This window comes from Sturnira hondurensis, unplaced genomic scaffold (assembly GCF_014824575.4).
Source record: "Sturnira hondurensis isolate 20B ecotype Veracruz unplaced genomic scaffold, ASM1482457v3 Scaffold0001872, whole genome shotgun sequence".
Taxonomy (NCBI): Eukaryota; Metazoa; Chordata; class Mammalia; order Chiroptera; family Phyllostomidae; genus Sturnira; species Sturnira hondurensis.
This window is the reverse complement of record NW_028074503.1, coordinates 23,584,594-23,604,557: the sequence shown is the minus strand read 5'-3', so window position 1 is coordinate 23,604,557 and position 19,964 is coordinate 23,584,594. Positions and strand designations below refer to the sequence as shown.

Sequence of the window (19,964 nt, the reverse complement as noted above, 5' to 3'; positions counted from 1 at the left end):
TTTTTTTACTCACTTTTATTTTTGGTATAACTACTAGATCATATATTGACAGATCATGTATTCTATCCATCACTTTAAAAATATTTTCACCCATAACAATTCATGTAACATTGTTTTTAAAGTTAGTCATCTTTCAGTTTTCCTCCCGTGTCTTCCAAATTTAGGTATGCTAACCAGAAGAAATTCAATTTGTGAGCCTAACTTTTATTTATTTTTTTTAAGAAACATTGTTGGTGGAATACTTGGCCAGGTTGCGTGGCTAGATATTTTTGGTCCTACATAAAATTTTTGGTTACGCAGTCATACTGGGCCCGTCATTGTAACTTCAGTTTCTTGCTAAGATACCTGTGTGTGTTTTTATGGCAATAAGATTGGATTCTCCAGCTGCAGTTCAAGGTGTGCGTTTTTGGTGGGAACCTCACTTACCAGATTTTATAAATACATATCTTTCTACCACTTGCTTTGACTTCAGAGTTTTAAAGAAGATGAGTTACGGGTTTTCCTTAGTGTGCTAAGGCAGGGAGCAGTGCAGACCCTAATGGACCATGCGGCGTTCAGCGGGCTGATGGCCATGCGCTCTGTGCTTCCGCCGAGTGCTCCTGTCCCACTAGTCATTTGCATTTTAGCCAGCCTTCCTCTCCACCAAGCTGGTGATGGTGCTTATTTTGTATTCTGCCTTCTGTGCCATCAAACCAGTGCCCTTTTGGCACTTGTCTTAGATGCAAATGAATTTTAAGCTAGTTATTATATATCTAAAATAGTGTTTATGGTTATTAAGTCAATTAAAAGCGAATGGATGGGCAGTTTGCTCTAACCTTGCTTCTTTTTTGTAAATGTCAGTGTTCTTAGCAAAGATAATTATGAAGCTAAACCATCTCCATTTTAATTTTAGGTCCTTAAAATAAGATTTATTTACTTACGTATTTACTTTCACTAAAGACAAAGACTTCGTTTCCAGTTTCGTGAGGCAGGAAGTCTTGTCTTCGCAGTCCCTGTTACTGGAGTGAGATGGGGCCGGGGGGAAGGAAGGCAAACATCAGCAGATGTGAGACTCGCACGTGTGCACGACCCTGTGGAAAAGATGCACAGACAAGGCCTTGAATGAACTCAGCAATGAAAGGAAAAACTCATGTTTATAATACACACGTGTATTATATACATACATATACCATACTTATAGGTATGTAGCCATTTAAGAGTATAAAACAGCATATTTAAAACAAATAATTAAAATAATTTGATAGTGAGGGAAAGCCTAGGAAGTTACTATTTCTGTTACATTCTACCAGTAAAAGAGGCATGTCTTATAGGATGAATTTGTGCCCGTCTTCATAGACCTTGATGAATTTTTATTCTATCAGCAGGTTTGAATCCTCGGCCCTTTTCCATATTTACTAGAGCCACCTGATACCTGTCCTTTTCTCCTTCACCCTTTTTGCTCACCTTTGGTTTGGGCTGCTTGTCCTCGGGTAAGGCTGCCTGGTCTTGCTCTTGGCAATCATCGGTTAGCCCCACTCCGAGTGGACAGAGGGACTTTTTTTGTGAGGTAAAGAAGAGAAGTGGAATGAGGACTAAAAGCACTCTACGTGAAAAGACCAGTATTTCAGCAGAGGTAGATGTCATCTAAGCTCTCCTGCAGCTGCGCAGTCTCGTGCACACACGCCAGGGTGCGTCTTGCCCCATCCTCCCAAATACCATGCAGTTGCACGGTGGTGTTAGGTTGGATCAGTAGTCAGCATTTGTATCCTCACAACCAGACATTATACACAGATGGACCGTGCAGTATGAGAAATTGAAAGGAGACTCTCCTACCCTATCCTGGGAGAAATTATTTACAGAAGTAGACATGCCCAGTGAAGGACTTATATCTAGGATATACAAAGAACTCTTAAACTCATGAGGAAGAACAGCATGGGTTTTTTTTAAGTGGGCAAATAATTTGAATAGACATTTTACCAAAGAAAACATAAGTATACAAGAAAACTCATTCCTCAAAAGAGGAATGAGAATTAAAACCACGGTGAAATCTACTCCTCACCCAACAAAAGGGCTAAAGTTAAAGAGACCGAAGTTCCAAGTGCTGACAAAAAAGTAGAACACGCAGTTTGGCATTTCTTACAGAGTCAAACAAATAGCGTCACCTCAGCAACCCCAGTCCTAGGTAGGTAGTTCTTCAGGAGAAATGAAAACATATGTTCACATAAAAACTTGCATGAGAATGTTTATAGCAGCTCTATTCACAATAGCTGAAAACTGGAAACAACCCACATGTCCATCAAGTGATAAAATCCATAAATGGAGGTAAACTCGCATGATGGAAAACCACTCAGCAATAAAAAGGAGTGAACACAAAACAGTGGGCATGGATTTGGAAAACGTTACGCTGAGTGGTAGAAGCCAGACACAGAACAGTGTATGTGGCATGAGTTCATTTGCATGAAGTTCTAGAAAAGGCAAAACCGGGGTGACAGAAAGCAGGTCAGTGGTTGCCGGGAGCCAGGTTGGGTGGGTAGCAAAGGGTGTGCGGGAACTCTTTGGAGTAATGGGAATGTTCGCTATCACAATGATGGTGACGAGTTAACCTGAAAGTCTGCCTGTTTCAAAACTCACCAAATTGTATTCTTAAAATTGGTAAGTTTCATTACATGTGGATTATTTCTCAATGACGCTGATTAAAAATAAGGTAACTGATACAAGGTTAAAAATAAGGTTGTGTTTCAAGTGCCAACGAGGTAGTGAAGTCAGAGTAGTGGAGAGGCAGAGCACAGGGCAGGGAAATCTGTCACAGAGGACCCGGAAGGTCAGCGGAATGGGTTTTCTGCCTTGAAGGAGAGGCAGCATTTGGACGGGCCGAGAGGCGACCGGGGTCCTGCTAGTCTGAGGAATCAGCCTGCAGAGGAGAGAGCGTGAAGCTTAACATAGGAGATTCGATTTTTAAACACAGCTCTGCCTTTAATGACTTTAATGTTTTGTATTTCTTTGCATTTCAGCAGTTCTTTGGGATTTATAAAGAAGCTGCTGGGTTTTTTTTAAGGCACAGTTTCTTGTTCCCCTACTCTGCAGGTCTTCTATTCCCAGCATGTCCGATCAGATTCTCAGCCAGCCACTATGTTGTCCAAGTTAGAAACCTTGGAGTCATCTTCGGTGATTCCCTTGTTTCACTCTCTGTGTTGCCTCCTTTGCCTTCCAGGTAGTTCATAACTTGCTTTAGTTTGGGCCGCCTCGTCTGTTTCTTTTAGCAGTGCAGGAGTTACCTTAAAGGATCTCTCTGTTTCTACTCTTGTTCTCTTGCCAACTCCTGTCCAATTCCCTCTAGGGGCAGAGGGATCCTTTTAAAACACATCTAATAGTTATATGCTTGTACCTCCCTGCTCGGTTCTGGGTTTCCAACTTTGCTCCTTGGAGCCCCTGGGTCTAGGGCAGGGACTCTGTGGCCTCCATGAGGTGAGTGAGCGTCAGGGAGATGGAGGACATAGGTGAGCAGGGATAATCAGTCACCTTTCCTGTCTGTCCCTTGCCCCACACCCCCCACCCAAACACCAAACAACAGCTTGGCTTTTGTAGCCCTGTCGTCATAAAACACCTGGCTGTCAGGATGAAGTTCATGGTCTAGGTAAGACCCTGAAGAGCTGCTTTATGAACTGTCTGTCCCACCATTCCCCCAGCCTTATTGTGGTGCTCCGCTGTATACTTTTAACACATTGTAAATGTGTGCGCTGTGCTGTTTCCTGCACTAGCAGGGCTCAGCTCTCTGTCTTCCCTCCTGCTCTTTTCTCTGCCCAGATTCCCTTTACCACGGCCTCATTTGTTTGGCTCATTCTTCACTGTTCCTTCACCTTCAGCTCCGGCATCATCTCCAGACGTGAGGTAGCCCCGTGGCACTGCAGGCTCGTCACCATCTCGGCACTGCCATCAGAGCCTTCCATGTAACTATCCTCCCCGACCTGCCGCACCCTCCAGGGAGGGCAGAACAAAGACTGTGTTGCTTTTGCTTGTCCCTGGATCTCAGGAAACTTGCACATTGCCTGGCACAGCATAGGTTCTTGGTAAATGTGTGACTCACTGTCTGTCTCAGTGACTTGTTGAGGTGAAATTCAAACCTCTTAGCAGGGTTATTTTTTTTAATAGGCCCCTGCCTATTAAAAGCTATCGGTACTTTTCTGAAGTTTCTCCGTGCCCTTCCTGTTCACTATTTCTCTTTTCTGATTTGCTCTTCCTCCCCCTTTACTGTTCCCAACTAGCAAATCCCCTAACCCTCAAGGTCACAGTCAAAATAAATTTTCTCTGTGAAGTGTGCCTAAACCTCCTCTGTGTTCCCACAGCACTCTCTCCAGACCCTTGGCGTTCTCTGGTTTCAGCACTGTAGACATTTTTCTTCCTTATCCCATTAGACTTGAGCTCCTTGGAGGCAAGGAACCACGTCTCTTTCATCCTTTTGTAAGACCAATGTTCCATTAGCCTCTCTCTCCGTACAGAACAAAGACCAGGGCTTTTGATGTTCCCTAGTAGCCCCTCAGTCTGTCTTCAGACTGTCTCCATTCTGGTCTTGTCTGCCGCCACCAGCTGTGTGCCCTCCACTACAGTCTTTGCTGTGGCCTTTTCCGTGGCGTGCGGTTTCCAGGGCACGTTGCGGGCGGACTGACCACACATACTCCGTTTACATGCGGCTTTCCTTTCTGAAATGCTGTCTACTGGCAGGCACTTTGTTTTCTTCAGGAAAGTGTATTCTTTCCATCCAGTTTTTAAAGTGTATATATTTCAGGCACACACCCCCCAAAAGAGAGTAATGTGGCAATATCCTGTGTGTGTATTCAGCATAAACAAAAGAAATGTGTGTGTGTGTGTGTGTGTACATGAGGTGTGTATATGAGAGAGAGAGAACACACACATCAAATCCCTTCTTTCTTCCTCCTCGATTCCATTTCCTTGCCTTCTTTCTCAGAGTAATGGCCATCCTATGTGTAGTGTGTATCATCTCCATATATATCATTTCCTACATTTGGTGTAAGGGATATATAATATTCTTTACCTTTTTAAAATACTACATAAACAGTATCACCTTGTTCACATCCTTCTGCAAGGGTTTCTTGGCTTGTGGAGCTGCCGTGTTTTTGACTTAGTTGCATCATTACGTCTGGTTTTAGGTCGTTTGAAATCACTCGTAGTATTTTGTTGCCTGAATATCCCACAGTTTATTTATCCATTCTATTCTTGATCAGTTTTTTTCCCCAGTGTTTCATTATTAAATCAATTTGATGAGCATTCATGTACAAAAAGAAAAATCTAGTCTTTTTCTAATAAAAAAATATTCTGGCAGCTCTGTCCTGACTGAGTGAATATTAAGCACACTTGAACGTCAGTTTCACTTTCCTTTAGAATCAGAATTGTCCTCTAATATAAATGCCACCTATTACTTACACAAGCACTAAGCTAGGGCGGGCACAATGAATGCAAAGCCTTAGGCAAAAGTGACTTTTCTCAGCAGTTTGCAAGTCATGTCTCATATACATTTAGGTCATTTGGCCTTAAAAATGCTAAATGAAAGCCAAAATTAAAATAGAAAAAAACTAAAATTTTGAAAGCTCTAGCTATAAGACCTGGGGGAAAGTCTATTAATTTGTAGAAAAATAACATGTGAAGTGTGAATTCTGTTTCTCACTCGTGATAGAAAACCAGAAGTGGCCTCAAATCATCTGTGCTTATACCAACTTGCTTAAAAACAGCTGGAGGCAGTAGCCACAGCCAGTTAAGGTGGCCATTTCAACATGTGTGCCCTTAACAGTCAGATTTTCCATTATGCCCAAGAGAAAGAGCTTCTGTTTGAATGGAAGCTGACTTCCTTGTTTTGTCTTCTACTAACAAGGAAGGAGGATTGTTAGTATTCCTTTTTAAAATAAATAAACTAGCCTTTCTTCTCCAAAGGAAACAATTTTACATCCTTTTTGCTTTGATTCTTAGCACTCATCCAGTATTTTTCTTTGACTGATGATGAACGCTATCGTAGGTGACCTCTTCCTGTCCTTCTCTGAAGCTGCGCTCTCAGGACACGGAATCCCGGTTTGTTGGGCCCAGAAAACAGCCCCTGAGTCCTGGTTTCTTGCAAATTCAACAAAGTGTGCCGTGTGGCTTCACTTGCTCCTTTCAGGCTTACTAACACTGGCAGCTTCTTCCAGGGGCATTTATTGCTTTTCTTTTTAACTTGGGCATCCGATTTATGCTCCCGAGGCTTGCTGTGCACTTTGCTACAATTCAAAGTTCTTTGTCTCAAAAAACTTCTGAAATTCCATTTATTCCAGAAAATGTACTGCAGCCAGTTAGAAGACTTTTACTGATTTCCCTCTTCATTCTTTCCCCATGTGAATATGCATTATACAATATCTCAATATATTTTTACCTTTTTGTATCACCTGCAACATAATCTGTATTGAGAAGTATATGCCCCCAATGCAGTTTACTATTGTGTCTGGTAATTCTTTTACTTTGCAGATTTCCTTCAAGGAATTTATCCTATAGATAGCCTCCCCTCAGGTAAGCCCAAAACTGTGTACAAGGATATTCTTTGCAGTACTATTTACAATACAAAAAAAACTTGAAATATTGCAGTGATTGATAACGGACTAAATTATGGTTTATCCGTATGCTTAGGTATCAAGTAACTGGCACTCAATAAATGTTTGTTGAATGAAGCAAGGAATATATTGTGAAGCAGAAAAGGTGCAGGTACAGAACAGTTCATATTTTGTGAGATAAGAAAGTGGATGTGAACACAGCATTCATTTATTCCTTGATGCACGTAACATTCTAGAGTCATATACAATAAATAAACTGCTAACATTTGTTACCCATGGGTCACGGGAATGGGCTTCAGTAGAAAGTATTTACTTTTAACCTTAAAAAGGAAAAAACAGAACAAAACTAAATTCAGATGAAGACTCAAAAATGAAATGATTGAAAAAATGCACATACCCTCATAGACTGAATCTTACTTTCTGCTTCTTTATGAAACACATTCATTCCACTCTTCTCACTTCGCCTGTTTTGCCTCTGTGCTCTGCCTTCTGTTTAGAAATGGCTTATCTCTTGCACAAATCTTTTTTCTTCAAGAGTCTATATAAGATCTAACGCCTTCATGAAGCTCTGCTGTTCCATTTCAAAGAACTCTCTTTCTTAAACATATGCTTAGTACTTAATAGTATTATAGGATTTCACACTTACCCATTTAGTAATTTTTCACTAATTTTTTTCTCTCAATTGTATTTGAGTATAGAGTTAGAGAAGTTTCTTGCCTCTGTTATATTTGCTTTGTATGACATCTGGCATTACCAATAAGTGTCTAAGGCATTTTTATTCTTGATAATGTTAAAACTTAATACAGAAAGAATACTTAGTAGCCTTGTCTTCAGTGGCCATCCCATTTAAACCACCTGAAATAGCTAGGAGTTTTCCTAAATGGATACTCAAATATTTTATTTCACAGGGTGTTACTAAGAAATACTTACAGTAATGTTTTTGGCATTTAAAAAATAATGCAAGTTAATCTCAGATTTATATGGGAAAGTACATGGAATCAGAATTGCCTTTATTTTTGAGTTCCCATCTAGCCCAAAGAGGAATTCTTTTTGTTTTTTAAAAATATATATTTATTTATTTTTAGACAGGGGAAGAGAGGGAGAGAAACATCAGCGTGTTTGCCTCTCACACCCCCCCAACCCTACCCAGCACCTGACCCCATACCCCAGTCACATGCCCTAACTGGGAATTGAACCAGCAAACATTGGGTTTTGCAGGCCAGTGCTCAGTCCACTGAACCACACCAGCCAGGGTGGAATTCTTTATTTGTTAGCCACAGAGGCTTAATAGTATAATTGTATAACTATGTGTATTTGAAGCATTGGGATTGTTTTGTCTTTGAGGTGAATTGGCCCATTTATCATCATCAGATCTCTCTATCTCGAATACAATAATAATGTTCTTGTCCTGAAGCCTATTCCAATATTAATAGGACCATTCCAGCTTCGTTATGATTAGTGTTTGTCTTTTTTGCATCATTTCAATATTAACTTACCTATGTCTTTAAATTTACAAATGTGACTCGTAAACAGCATGTGATTGGGTCTTGCTTTTTATCCAGTCTGACAACCTCTGCCATTTAACTGAGTGTTTGGTCGTTTGTGTTTGATGTAAGTTAGCTTTATCCTTTGAAAATTGCCGTCTTAGGTCTGTTAGGATACAGTTCGGACTGGAGTAGTCTGCACTCTGGGCCAGGTCAGCTCCGCTTCTGCAGCAGGGTCTTTCCGAGAGTTTGCCCAAACACCCACATTCAGCGGGTTCTCTCCAGCTCCTGGGCAGGTGTGTACCTGCCACCCCAGGCAGGGCCTTTCTCTGGACCACACAGCTCCGTGTTTAGCCAGACGCTCAGGAACACCCTTCGGCAGGTCTCTGGACCTCCCTCTTACATTTCTCTCTTATCTAATAATCTGCCCTGCACATTCCAGCTGCCACAGCGGCTGCAGATCCCTGTCTCTGTCTCCTGAGCTCAGCACAGTACTGAGTGTGTTGTACTGTTTGGTCTTGACGCCCTGAACCGCACTCCGGAGTGTTTCTCTGGGTAGGAACTCATCATGTGTAGCCCTTTTTTTTTTAAGGGATCAGACTTCTGCACTTCACATGTTATGTAACATCTGAAGACCGTCGTTTCATATATTTTGTCCACTTTCTTAGTTGCTTACAGTGAGAGAGTTATTCAGTACCAGGTAATTCATCATGGTCAGAGGCAGAAATCTTATAACATATATGTTTAAAGTCATTCTTTTTGAGAAATGAGAGTATAAAGCTATAATACTAAATCCTAGACTCTGTATTGTACTAGAGAAATAATCTAACCCAACACACTTAATTGGAAGATGAGAAAGCTGAGGTACAACAAGCTTGTGGGGCGGTGATGGATTACACCAGTAGTGACTCACAGACGCTTCGTGACCCGGGTTTTCTCAATCTCCGTCAGTACTTTTCCCACTGTAGCAATCGTCTGAAAATTTCTCCTGTGTTTGAAATATAATTTTAACATGTCAATTTTTTTATCCTTATAATTTAAACATTCTCCTCACTTCATTTTTTGTTGTATCACTAGTATTGTTAATCCTGCTATTAACGCAGGAGCAAAAAAAATCACGGCAAGTGTGTTTTAGAATGAGTGGCATTCTGTGGAACCTTCTAATTCCACATAGGGCCTAGAAAAGGACGTACTCAGTTCTTTTAACATAAATGGGGTTTTTATTTGTTCGTTTGTTTGTTTTTTCAGTTTATTTTCCTTGCTGTCTAAAAAACACAACAAAGTGCTGGAACAGGCCACACAGTCCTTGAGAGGTTCGCTGAGTTCCAGTGACGTTCCTCTACCAGATTATGTAAGTACTTATCTTACTTTGTCAATAAAAATTTTCCTTTCATTGCTGAATTTATGAGCAACAGCATCCCTCTCTTCTCAAGATCTGCCTGTGATCCTGGCGCCCTGGAAATCCCAAATGTGCAAAGAAGGGGTGCCATCTCAAATCAAGGGGGAAAGCTTAGTGATCATTAACAATGGCTGAAGAAAGTCAACCCTAAAGCAATGGTTTTAAATAATTAGGTCTCTTACCACCTTAGTCAAGAAACTCTGTGTAGTGACAGGAAAATAAAAGGAGGGTCTTCACAGGAAGTGTGCAAAGGTTTCTCACTCAAGGCGGGGTGTAAACTTGGATTTCACAGAGAACGAGAACCTGATATTGAAAAGCCATTGGATTCGGGAGTATCCCATCTTTCTGATGCCCTTTAGTTTGTTCTCCGCTGCTTTCTGCTTCAGTATTATTCTTCTGCCTCCCACAGGCCAGTTTCTCCCCGGGCTAACTAAAACAGCAACCCCTGCCCTTCCTCTTCCTACCTCCCAACCTGCAACACGTCCTTGTCAGTGTCACCGTAAGCTCAGGGACCAGAATCTGGAAGCCCCAGTTCCTGCTCCCTGGGAAAGAGACTCTGATTGGCTCTGTTCAGTATACTCAGTATGCTGCTCTGGTCTCGTCAGTGTGGTCAGCAGAGAACCGCAGTACTGTGTCACCTCTGTTCATCACCTTAAAGATGAGGGGTGCAGTTCCACCTGACCTCTGGACGATGATGAAGTAGCGTGACATAATACTGGGGGGAGAATGCCTTGTGAGTTCTTGTAGGGTGGGGCTGCTCCCTGTGACATTCCTGATGTGCTAAACGTGATCTTGTCATGAACCGCAGAAGCGGTTAGTTCATCAGGCTCTAACAAGGAGCTCCCCAAACCACCCCCGGGCAGCAACGTAGCGGGTTGGCACTTAGAAACCTTATGAGAGAATTTCTGGATTGTGTTTTGAAGTGGTGATGCATACCAGACAGCCGGAGAGTTGTTTTGCTCATTTCCTGTGGTTCGTTTCATTTCTAAGTGGCTGTGCTGATAGGGGACTGTGGGAACAGCACCCAGTCCGGACAGCCGTCGCTGATACACAGAGATAGCTGCGTGCGGCCGCGGCCCGCTGGGCTGTTTTCCTTCTCTGTTATTTATTTATTTTCTCTGTGTGTGTGTGTGAGATATGATCTGTTAGCCCATCAAGTTTATAATTCCAGACTACTCTCTCTCTCTCACACACATGCATGCACATGCACAGAACAGCTATTTAGATTTTCCTACTAGTTAAATATTCTCAACTTCTTAAAAAATTAGTATAATAGCTCACTTCTGTCCTTGCCATGACTTGTTATAAGGAAAATATTTCCTCCTGCTGGCTCCTTGGACGCCTCAGTTAAGGTCAGAGCAGCAGCGGGGATTGTGTTTGTTGAGAATTTGAATTTGGTTTGTCTTTAAAGGTTTTGTTATTTTTGTACAAGTACCATTTATTTGACCTACGCGGTGCCTCTGTGTCCATGTTTCACAAACATGGGTTGGATGTGCATAGTCCTGAGGTCGCTCTAGCAGCAGTCCCCTCTGAGAAGAATCCAGAAAACTGATTCTCCTTTGGGAAGACGGGTCGTGTTCAGTAGTGCTTGCCAGTTACGGAGGTGATGAGGCAACGAGAGGACGTCGAACTCTGTAACAGACACATGAACTCTCCCATTGAACTTCACAGTTTTTAGTCACTGACTATTTGTTTTCTTGTATAAAATTTTCACTAGGTGAACATGAATTTCTTAAAGCATCTGCTTCCTAGAAATCCTGGGGAAATTCCATTTGGAATCTGTTATTGACAATCTTTATTTTAACATTGGTGTGTTTGAGACTTTACAGATCACAACATTTTCCAAATGGAAATTCAAATGAACTTGAGTGGCAGTTCATTCCATTGCTCAAAAGTTACCGAAGTGATTTACACATTTGAAACCGTGTTCTCATTGTTATTCTCTTTTAATTGGTCCTTAACTGGGAAATAAAATATGTTCCCTCCTCTTGTTCCCCAGAAATTTTACTGAAGTGTCTTTGCCAGCCAACAACTGTATAAGATTCCATGTCCTGGATTCATGCTTTGGACCGCTAGTTTGTTAGGGAGGAAAAGGGAAACTGAAAGGGCCTTAAGGCAGCAGTGGGTTCCCTGGTGTACACTTTCTATACCAGGAGCAACTGTATTAGCAAAGATTGTGAATTAGTGCTTAAAATAAGGATATGTTTTTCTTCTCAAGTAATAGAGTACTTTCTACCCAGAGGTTTCTGAGTTCATTAAGAAAATGTTTGTTCTCATTATACTGTATAATTCACAAGTCAATTGAGTAACGACATAGAAAGCAAATAGCAAGTTACAAAAACATCAGTGTTACTACTATAGTACAACAATGTTTGTGTGAATGTCTCAGGGGCAACCTGAAACCTTCCACCAAGTTCTAGATGATGAGGAGACGCCCTGGCTGCTGAAGGGGGACATAAACAGAAATTGCACACGGCTCCTCTGGGGGAGGGGGGGAGCCGCTGGCTCTGCTGCCTCCACTGGGGCGAGAAAGGTGTTCAGGAAGGAAGGGACGTTCCGCTGATGTAGCTAAGCTTCACTCTCTCTACCAGGGTTTCATAAAATTCAGTTCAGTGACTGAAGGAGAGGATTATGGAAGGAGAACCTTCCAACAGTTTTTTAAAAAGTAAGAGTAAACCTCCCAAATAACTTTGGTCATACACAGTGGAACCTCAATATAGAAAATGAAACAAAAATAATAAATGAGTTATAGCTGCTTTTTAAACTAGAAGAATGGTTTTTAATTATGAGTGTCATCACAGCGTCACATGAGCTCTGTTTTCCTAACTTCCAACAATCACCTTGCGACTCCCCGAGATGAGAGGAATGGAGCGTGCATTCTGGGCGGAGCCTGACGGAGCCAGGTTGTATTGCCTTTGATCATCAAAGGACTTTTACATCTTTCCTTAGGACAGACTCTCCCATTTCATTCCAAGCAATGAAATGAAAAGGCACAAGCCAGAGAGAGCAGGAGCCAGAATCAGAAAAACCACTTCCTTTCCTGATGACACAGCTAGGCAGCATTCTCCAGCACCCTCGCCTCCCGACAGGGGCGTCTGGCTGGCTTTCGCTGGTGGGATGTGGGGGGCAGCGATGGCACCGCTGCACCATCTCCCCGCCTCACTCCCCCTCATCTTCTGCGAGCCAGCGGCAGGAAACCCAGCGAGAGCCTGAGGTCTCAGAGCATGGCACAGTCCGGAGCCCTGAACCATCTCGTGGAAGGAGAACTGAGAACCCTGTTGGCCTGTGAGGCACTCAGCAGCGGCACTTTATTTACTGCATTAAAAAATGTGGGCAAAGGAACCTGATAGACATTTTTCCAAAGATATACAAGTGACCAATAAGCACATCAAAAGATGCTCAACGTTATTAGCCATTAGGAAAATGCAAATCAAAACCATAAGTTCACACCCACTAGGATGACTGTAATAAAAAAGGCAGATAATCACATGTGTTGGCGAGGGTACGGAGGAATTAGAATGCTCATATAAACTGCTGGTGAGAATGTAAAATTATGCAGCTGCTTTGGAAAACTGTGTGCAGTTTCTCAAAAGACTAAACAAAGAATAACCATATGACTCAGCATATGGTAATAAATACCCCTAAGGAATGGAAAACACATGTTCATGCAAAAATGTGAATGTTTGTAGCACCATTATTCATGATGGCCTCACAGTGGCGATGGCCCAAATGTCCATCGCTGGCCCATGAACAGATACAAGGTGGCATGTCCGTACAGTGGAATATTATTCGACAGTTAAAAGGAATGAAGTACTGGTGCGTGCTTCCAGTGGATAAACCTTGACCACATGCTGAGTGAAAGAAGCCAGTAGCAAAAAACCACACAGGCAGCTCTCACGGAGACAAATAGTAGATGTTTCGAGGTGGGGAGTGACCGCTAATGGGGTGACGAAAATATTTCAGAGTTGGACTCTGGGGCCGGTCATACAGCTCTGTGAATGCGCCGAAAAACCATTGAATTGTGTGTTGTGATTCGGTGAAATGCAAGGTGTGTGAATTTTATCTCAGAGCCATTAAGAAAAGTGGTAGTACTCGGAGAACTAGAAGAAAATAGGGAGAAAAAGAACGATTCGTTGAATGTAAGAGCAGATAGATTTCAGCTTAGCAGCATTGTGGATGGCATGAGGTTGTAAATGTAGGAAAATAAATCTTATACTTTGAAAAAGTTAATATATTCAAAGAAGGAAAACATGTTTCTTGTAGAGTGGCTTGCCTTTAGAAACTCCCAAAGTCAATTAGATAAGCAGTTACAGTGTGTTTTTCAGCCTGGTTTAAGAGCAGATAAATGGGAACAAGCACTGTGTCCATCTGTGGGGGACCGATTAAGTAAAGCATAAATTCACCCAGGGCAATATTGTGCTGCCGTTCTTTAAAGAGTGAATTCAGTCTATACGGGTTTATCTGGAGAGATATAACACTCAAATCAGTTTTTCAAAACCCATACTTTATAGTACGCAGGTCGATGTACGTGTATGCTTGAAATATGTATGCAGTTTTTCTGGCATAATATACAAAAAACTATTAAATAGCTGTGGGGAGTCAGACTGAAGGGTAAAGAAAGTGGAACTCTGTAGTTTTTACATTATATTCTTCTTCATAGGTGTAGGCCTTGAAATCTTTTTCAGGTACGCACACAATTTACTTTCCCCTCTTGCTTCTTCCTCTTTTCTTTATTATTTCAGATAATTCTAGATTTACAAAAGAGTTTTAAAAAATGCCGCCATATCCTTCACCTGGCTTTCTCTTTTGTAAGTGTCTCACATAACCATAGAACATTTATCAGAACTAGTAAACTACCCTTGGTACAACGCTGTTAACTCAATACAAATCTCTGACCATCACCAGCTTTGACATTAATGCCCTTACTCTCTCCTGGGGTCTAGTCCAGGGTCCCCCACAGCATTTTGTTGTCACCTATCCTTAATCTGCCCCTGTCTTCTGTGACCTTGAGACTTTGGAAGAGTACTGGTCAGTTACTCTGTAGAAAGTCCCTCAACAAGGGTTCGTGTGGCATTTTCTCGTGGTTAGATGGACATTATACATTTTGGGGAAGGATACTGCAGAGGCGTAGGCCCTTTTTGGTGCAGTGTACGTACGATGTTGGTATGTATTACTGGGTATGTTTACCTGTGTTTGCCTCGGACACACCACTTGGGTGATGTCTGCCAAGTTCCTTCACCGTGAACTTGCCAGCTCTCCCTTTGTAATAACTGTGGTGTGTGTTTTGTGGTGATACTTTGAGGTTAGGCTAATACCTGTTTCTGTTTACACATTTTCTGACAAATTTAGCCTTCACTGATTGATCTTGCCTGTGGCATGTTTTACTAACTTATTAGTGATTTTCTGCTTGTCTCGTTTTTTCTATATTTATTAATAGGATTTTTCTGCAAGGAAGAGTAGCCACCTCTCCCCACTGTGTTTGTTTCGGCAGTTACTGTTTCTGTCCATGTGGCCCCCTCGGTACTGATTTTATCATTATTTTATAAACTGGAACCTCATTTCCTTATGGAGGTAGTTCCACCTTTGCCATTGGGAGCTCTTTCAGGCTGTGTCCCCTGCCCTTTGAATATGTTTCTGTTTTTTTTTCTCTTCCCTCTCTCCCTCCATTCTTCTTTCTCTCGCTCTCTCTTTTTTTCCTTTAGACCCTCAGAATGCTCCAACTTGTCTTGTATTCTCCCTGCTGCGGCCTTAGCTCAACTGATTCCCCATAGAGGATCATGCGGTTCAAATCAAGATATTTACAGTCACTTTCATGATGTAGGAACAAGTGTAAAAAAAAAAAAAAAGAGCCAAATCTGGTGCCTAGGGTTGGTGAACATCCCGTAAAGGATGCAACTGCTTTGAACTTCAGTGGATTCCAAGCCCCACGTTGATTAGGTCCCAGGAAGTTTCTTTAATACAATTGATTTAAAAATTCAAATAAAGCCTGTGGCAAGTGAGCTCCCCACACACCCTGCCACTCTTTTTCCTAATTAAAAACCAGGCCTCACTTTAACATAATAAGCCTGGTTTTCTTGTATTACAACTTGGCTTTGGGCGCACTTCTGAACGAGGGTTCCAGAAAGGTTTGAGAATGCTCGGAAGGACAGTTTTTAGTTGGAGTGCTCACTCCCCTCTTGCTAAAAAATAATGATAAGTAGAATTCCTCCATTCTTAAAAAGCATCCCTCAGCTGCGTGAAAGACCATTGGCCTTTCTTTATTCCCAAAGAGGAAGTTCCTCTTGCCCCTTCTTAAAGAGTTTGGTCAAATTTTCTTCTAAAGGGTTTTTTTAAATTATCACTAAAAATACTTAAATAACTTTTATGTTGCTTCCTCTGGCTTATAAAAGGAAATAGGATGTGTTTGCATTGAAATCTGGCAATGATTAATTAATGTTCCAAGTGAAGTTTAAAGAATACAGGGGGAAAAAACCATGCATATTAAATTCAGTAGCAACGTGTGATAAATTTGTAAAAACCCGTGATCACAGTTTCGTTTTTTGTTCCCTTCCCATTGTAGTGAAAGAATTCTTACCTGCTGCTGTGCAGAGCTAATAAAAACAAAACCAAAAAACACCTTCTTTTCCTGAGATTTTTTTCAAATTCTTCGTTATTTAAGAAATCATTATTTTAATTTTCTGTTTGCACAAATTTTGATTGTTTCTCCCTCTCTCTCTCCTTTTCTGTCCAAGTTTGTAGTTCCTAATAGGAAGAAAAGAAGTCTACTATTTGGAATTTTCTTTGATATATCCTTGATTTACATGGCAAATAGAAAGCAGCTGTCTATTTAAACATCTAATTCTCGAAACCATAGTCCCCTCAAGCGTCATCTGGAAATAATGTAGCTTGTAAAACAAAGCTAAGAAGAAAAGGCAGTGTTTGTTTTATGTGGGATGAATGATTTCTGTTGGGGTCCTTTAATTCGGCTATTATGAGGGTTATTAAAAAGCAGTATTACAAAAGAGGTTTAAATGAAAAGAGTTTTTTTGAGTTGGTATCTTATTATTACAGTTGATTATAGTCAAAGCTGCAAATGTTTTTTAAATGGCACTTGTAGTTTCTCCAGATAAGATCCCCCCGAAAAAACAGTAATCTTACTCATTGTAGAAGTGGAAATACAACTCTTTCCTTAGCCAATTTAATTTCTGAAAACAAATTGTATTTGAGAATTCAGCTCTGCCTGTTATTCTGGAAATTTCATGGATCTCTGAAAAATTCTTAAGAATCCTTGTAAGAATGTTTGGGGATCACCTGATACTTGGCAAAATGAGCATGAAGGCATCAGAGCTTATCTGGACTTCAGGTATTATTAGAAGATTCAGTTAACACTAGGTGGAGTTAAGCCTAAATTGTTTCTTAATGTATTGATAAGTTACTTGAGTTCTGATACCTGAGACCTCGGTCGTGAGAAGTGGTGCACTTTGGGGAGTAGAAAGCAAATTAGTTCTTGCTTTGACAGTTGTGCAAGGCTGTTCCATGACTGGAGGATATTGGTTTTCTTGATTTGTTAGTGCAACAAAACAGTTATTTTTGGGTAATTGACATATAAGAACTAAATTTCTTTCCTAAAATACACTTTGGTACCTCGGGAATGATATCACTTAGCATGTTTGTCTAGTAATCAGTAGGGCAGGAGTGGGTGCATTACTCTCACATGTTCGAGTCACCTAGAGTCTCTCACCTGGCGTTTTCTGTGTTCCCAAATTTGTGTTTGGCCTGAGGTCGTGAGGAGGGTATTGGGAAGCTCTGCAACACATCTTGTTTTCCTTTAATGCGCGGTGCTAATTGATCAGTTGGGTGATTGAATTAATGATTTATTTCCTTTTTTAGGATTATGTTCGAGGCCTAAAATGTATTGAGCCTTTAATAACCAGGCATTGTCTTTCTTACAAAGTTATTTCATACTGGCCTGTGAATTCAGATGAGAGTAAGAGTAAGTTTCATTTCATTATTACTAGTGAATAGTGATACTTTAGCTTACTAACCAACTCCAAGTCCTAAGTCTCCCACACCCGTTGTAGGTGCTCCATGTAATGACCAGTATTCTGCAGGTTAACAACGATACCAGCTACAAAAGAGTAATGTATGCATAAACACACTCCATGTGGTACTTGACATGCCTCATTTTTTCATCCAGTAAGTAGTGAGCAGCTACTGTTTTTCCAGGCATTTTTTTCTACTCTGTGAAGACGTCAGTGAAGATAAAAACTCCTGTTCGCATGAAGCCTGTATTCTAGTGAAGAGAGATGTAGAACGAACTGGTAAATGAATGAAGCGTTAGAAGGTCCCATGGGAAAATAAAGTAGGATAAAGTATGAATACACTGAGCACTGCTGAACTGGTAGAAAAATGGTTAAGATGTAAATGTTATACGTTTTTTACTATAATTTTTTGTTGTTTAAGAATATGAGCACTGGGGCCTGAAAAAACTGGACTCAACTTTCATGTGACCTTGACCTTCTTAACTCCTCTGATCTTTGGATTTCTTATTTATTTAATAAAAATAATGATATCTCACCCATGGGATTGTTGTGAGAACTAAATGGGAGAATGCCCAGAGAGCACTCAGTTCGATGTTTGGCATGTAACAAGCGCGATGTGAACATCAGTGGTCACTGTTATAACCACTACAGCCTCTGCCCTCAGTGATAGGGAAATACGCCCCGTATTCCCTCATCCTGAACACGGAAGAAGGCCAATTGAAAGTCTCCTTTCAGGGCACTGTAGCATAATGGAATAAGTCTGCACTGCAGGTTAGACTGGAGTTCACTCTCAATGTTAGCACTTCATAGGTGTGTTACCTTGGTTAGGAAATAGTTAGTGACCTTAGAGAAGTTGCAGCTCTCTGAGCTTCAGTGATCATTCAAATGGAGGTGAATTTAATATTAGTGATTATACTTACGGCGTTTTTGGCTGATGCCATATCATGGTAGGTTTTCAGTAAATGATGGATATTATCACACCATGATTATTTTCATTCAGATATACTCATCATTTGTTCAGGAATGGAAGTTAAGATGAGCTTTTCCATATATTCTTGCTGGGCAAAATGTATCTGAACATAAGAATAATCTATTTCTGATTTAATTGTGGGCTTTAGGACATACTATTAAATTGTCTCTTTTTCTCAACTTTTGAAATCTCATCATATGCCTTTTTTTTGCGTATCAGTGGAGCCTCACTGCCTTTGTATTTAGAGGACCGATGGAATGCTCTGTCGTTGGTGATTTGGGCAAATTAAAGGTTCCCTGGGATAGTGGTGCCCAGTGTTAACCTGCTGTTTTTCACGTACCACGACAGTCCTGTGCCTAAAAGGACTTGTTAGGTATCAGATGCAAGCAGACAAAATCATGAATGGACATGGACCCTGCCCCTCCCTCAGAGAGCTAGTACAGGGGAAATCCATTTAGCAAACAAATGAATAGAAAATTATAAATAGGTCTAGGAAAATAACTGACATAATTCAAGAGAATTGTGAGAATCCTAATTTAGATTTGGGGGTGTAGGGGAGATGGGGGTATCTTCTCTGTGAGAAAGTGGCATTTAACTGAAACCTGGCAGGTGTATGGGTCAGCCATGAGGAAGAGTGGGGGTAGAGTGTCTTGAACAGCGCGTGCAAATGCCCTGAGGCAGGACAGAGGTCTGTTTACCCAGCAGACCATAAGCAGGCGCAGACGTCTGGGAGAAGAGCATGGCCAGTGTCAGGCTGTGCCGGGCCTGGTGGGCTACTCATGGGAAGGATTGGGGAGGTTACCCATGTAGTGCAGGGTCAAGTCATTGGAGGGTTCTGAACAATGGAAGTACCCTTGAAAAAGTATCATGGAGCAGTGATTTAGAGAGGTAAGAGGTGAGGTTGAGAAGCCAGCCAAATCATCCTGGTGAGAGAAGACGGTGGCTTGGAACAGAGAAGTCTAGACTGGAGATGGAAGTGTAGGTGTCATCAGCCCAAGTAAGACATTCAAAGTCACAACAACTGATGAGAGCACAGTGAGAGACAGTGTGGCAGGAGAGGGGTAGAAGGACCAGTCCAGAGCTCGAGGGGCCTCCAACCTTCAGAATTTGGATACAAGAGGAAGTGCTTCTACCAGAAACTGGGGACACCCCGGGTGGGTGGCGCCAGACGGGCATGTCTTACACAGGAAGAAGTGCTAAACCGGGTTGAAGATTGAGGACTAGATGAGGGTTAAAACATACCTACTAGTGCCCTGACTGGTGTAGCTCAGTGGATTGAGCACAGGCCTGCGAACCAGAGGATCTTGGTTCAATTCCCAGTCAGAGCACATGCCTGGGTTGCAGGGCAGTTCTCAGCAGGGGACCCATGAGAGGCAACCATACAATGATATTTCTCTCCCTCCCTCCTTCCCTTCCCCTCTAAAGATAACTAAATAAAATCTTAAAAAAAAAAACATACCCACTAGTTTGGGCAAAACAGGTGGTATCTGGCCATGTAAAAATGGGGATGATTTTGGGTAG

The 19,964-nt window shown here is 41.5% G+C and overlaps 1 protein-coding gene across 2 annotated transcripts in view; it reads left to right on the top strand.

Annotated features, from left to right (window-relative positions):
* Nucleotides 1-19,964, top strand: part of DYM (dymeclin) — a 281,550-nt gene that overhangs the window by 187,471 nt on the left and 74,115 nt on the right. For both annotated transcript variants that reach the window (XM_037034043.1, XM_037034035.1), the window contains exon 14: nucleotides 9,302-9,404. In XM_037034043.1, coding sequence (XP_036889938.1) covers nucleotides 9,302-9,404 — 103 coding nt within the window. The remainder of the gene's footprint in view (nucleotides 1-9,301; nucleotides 9,405-19,964) is intronic.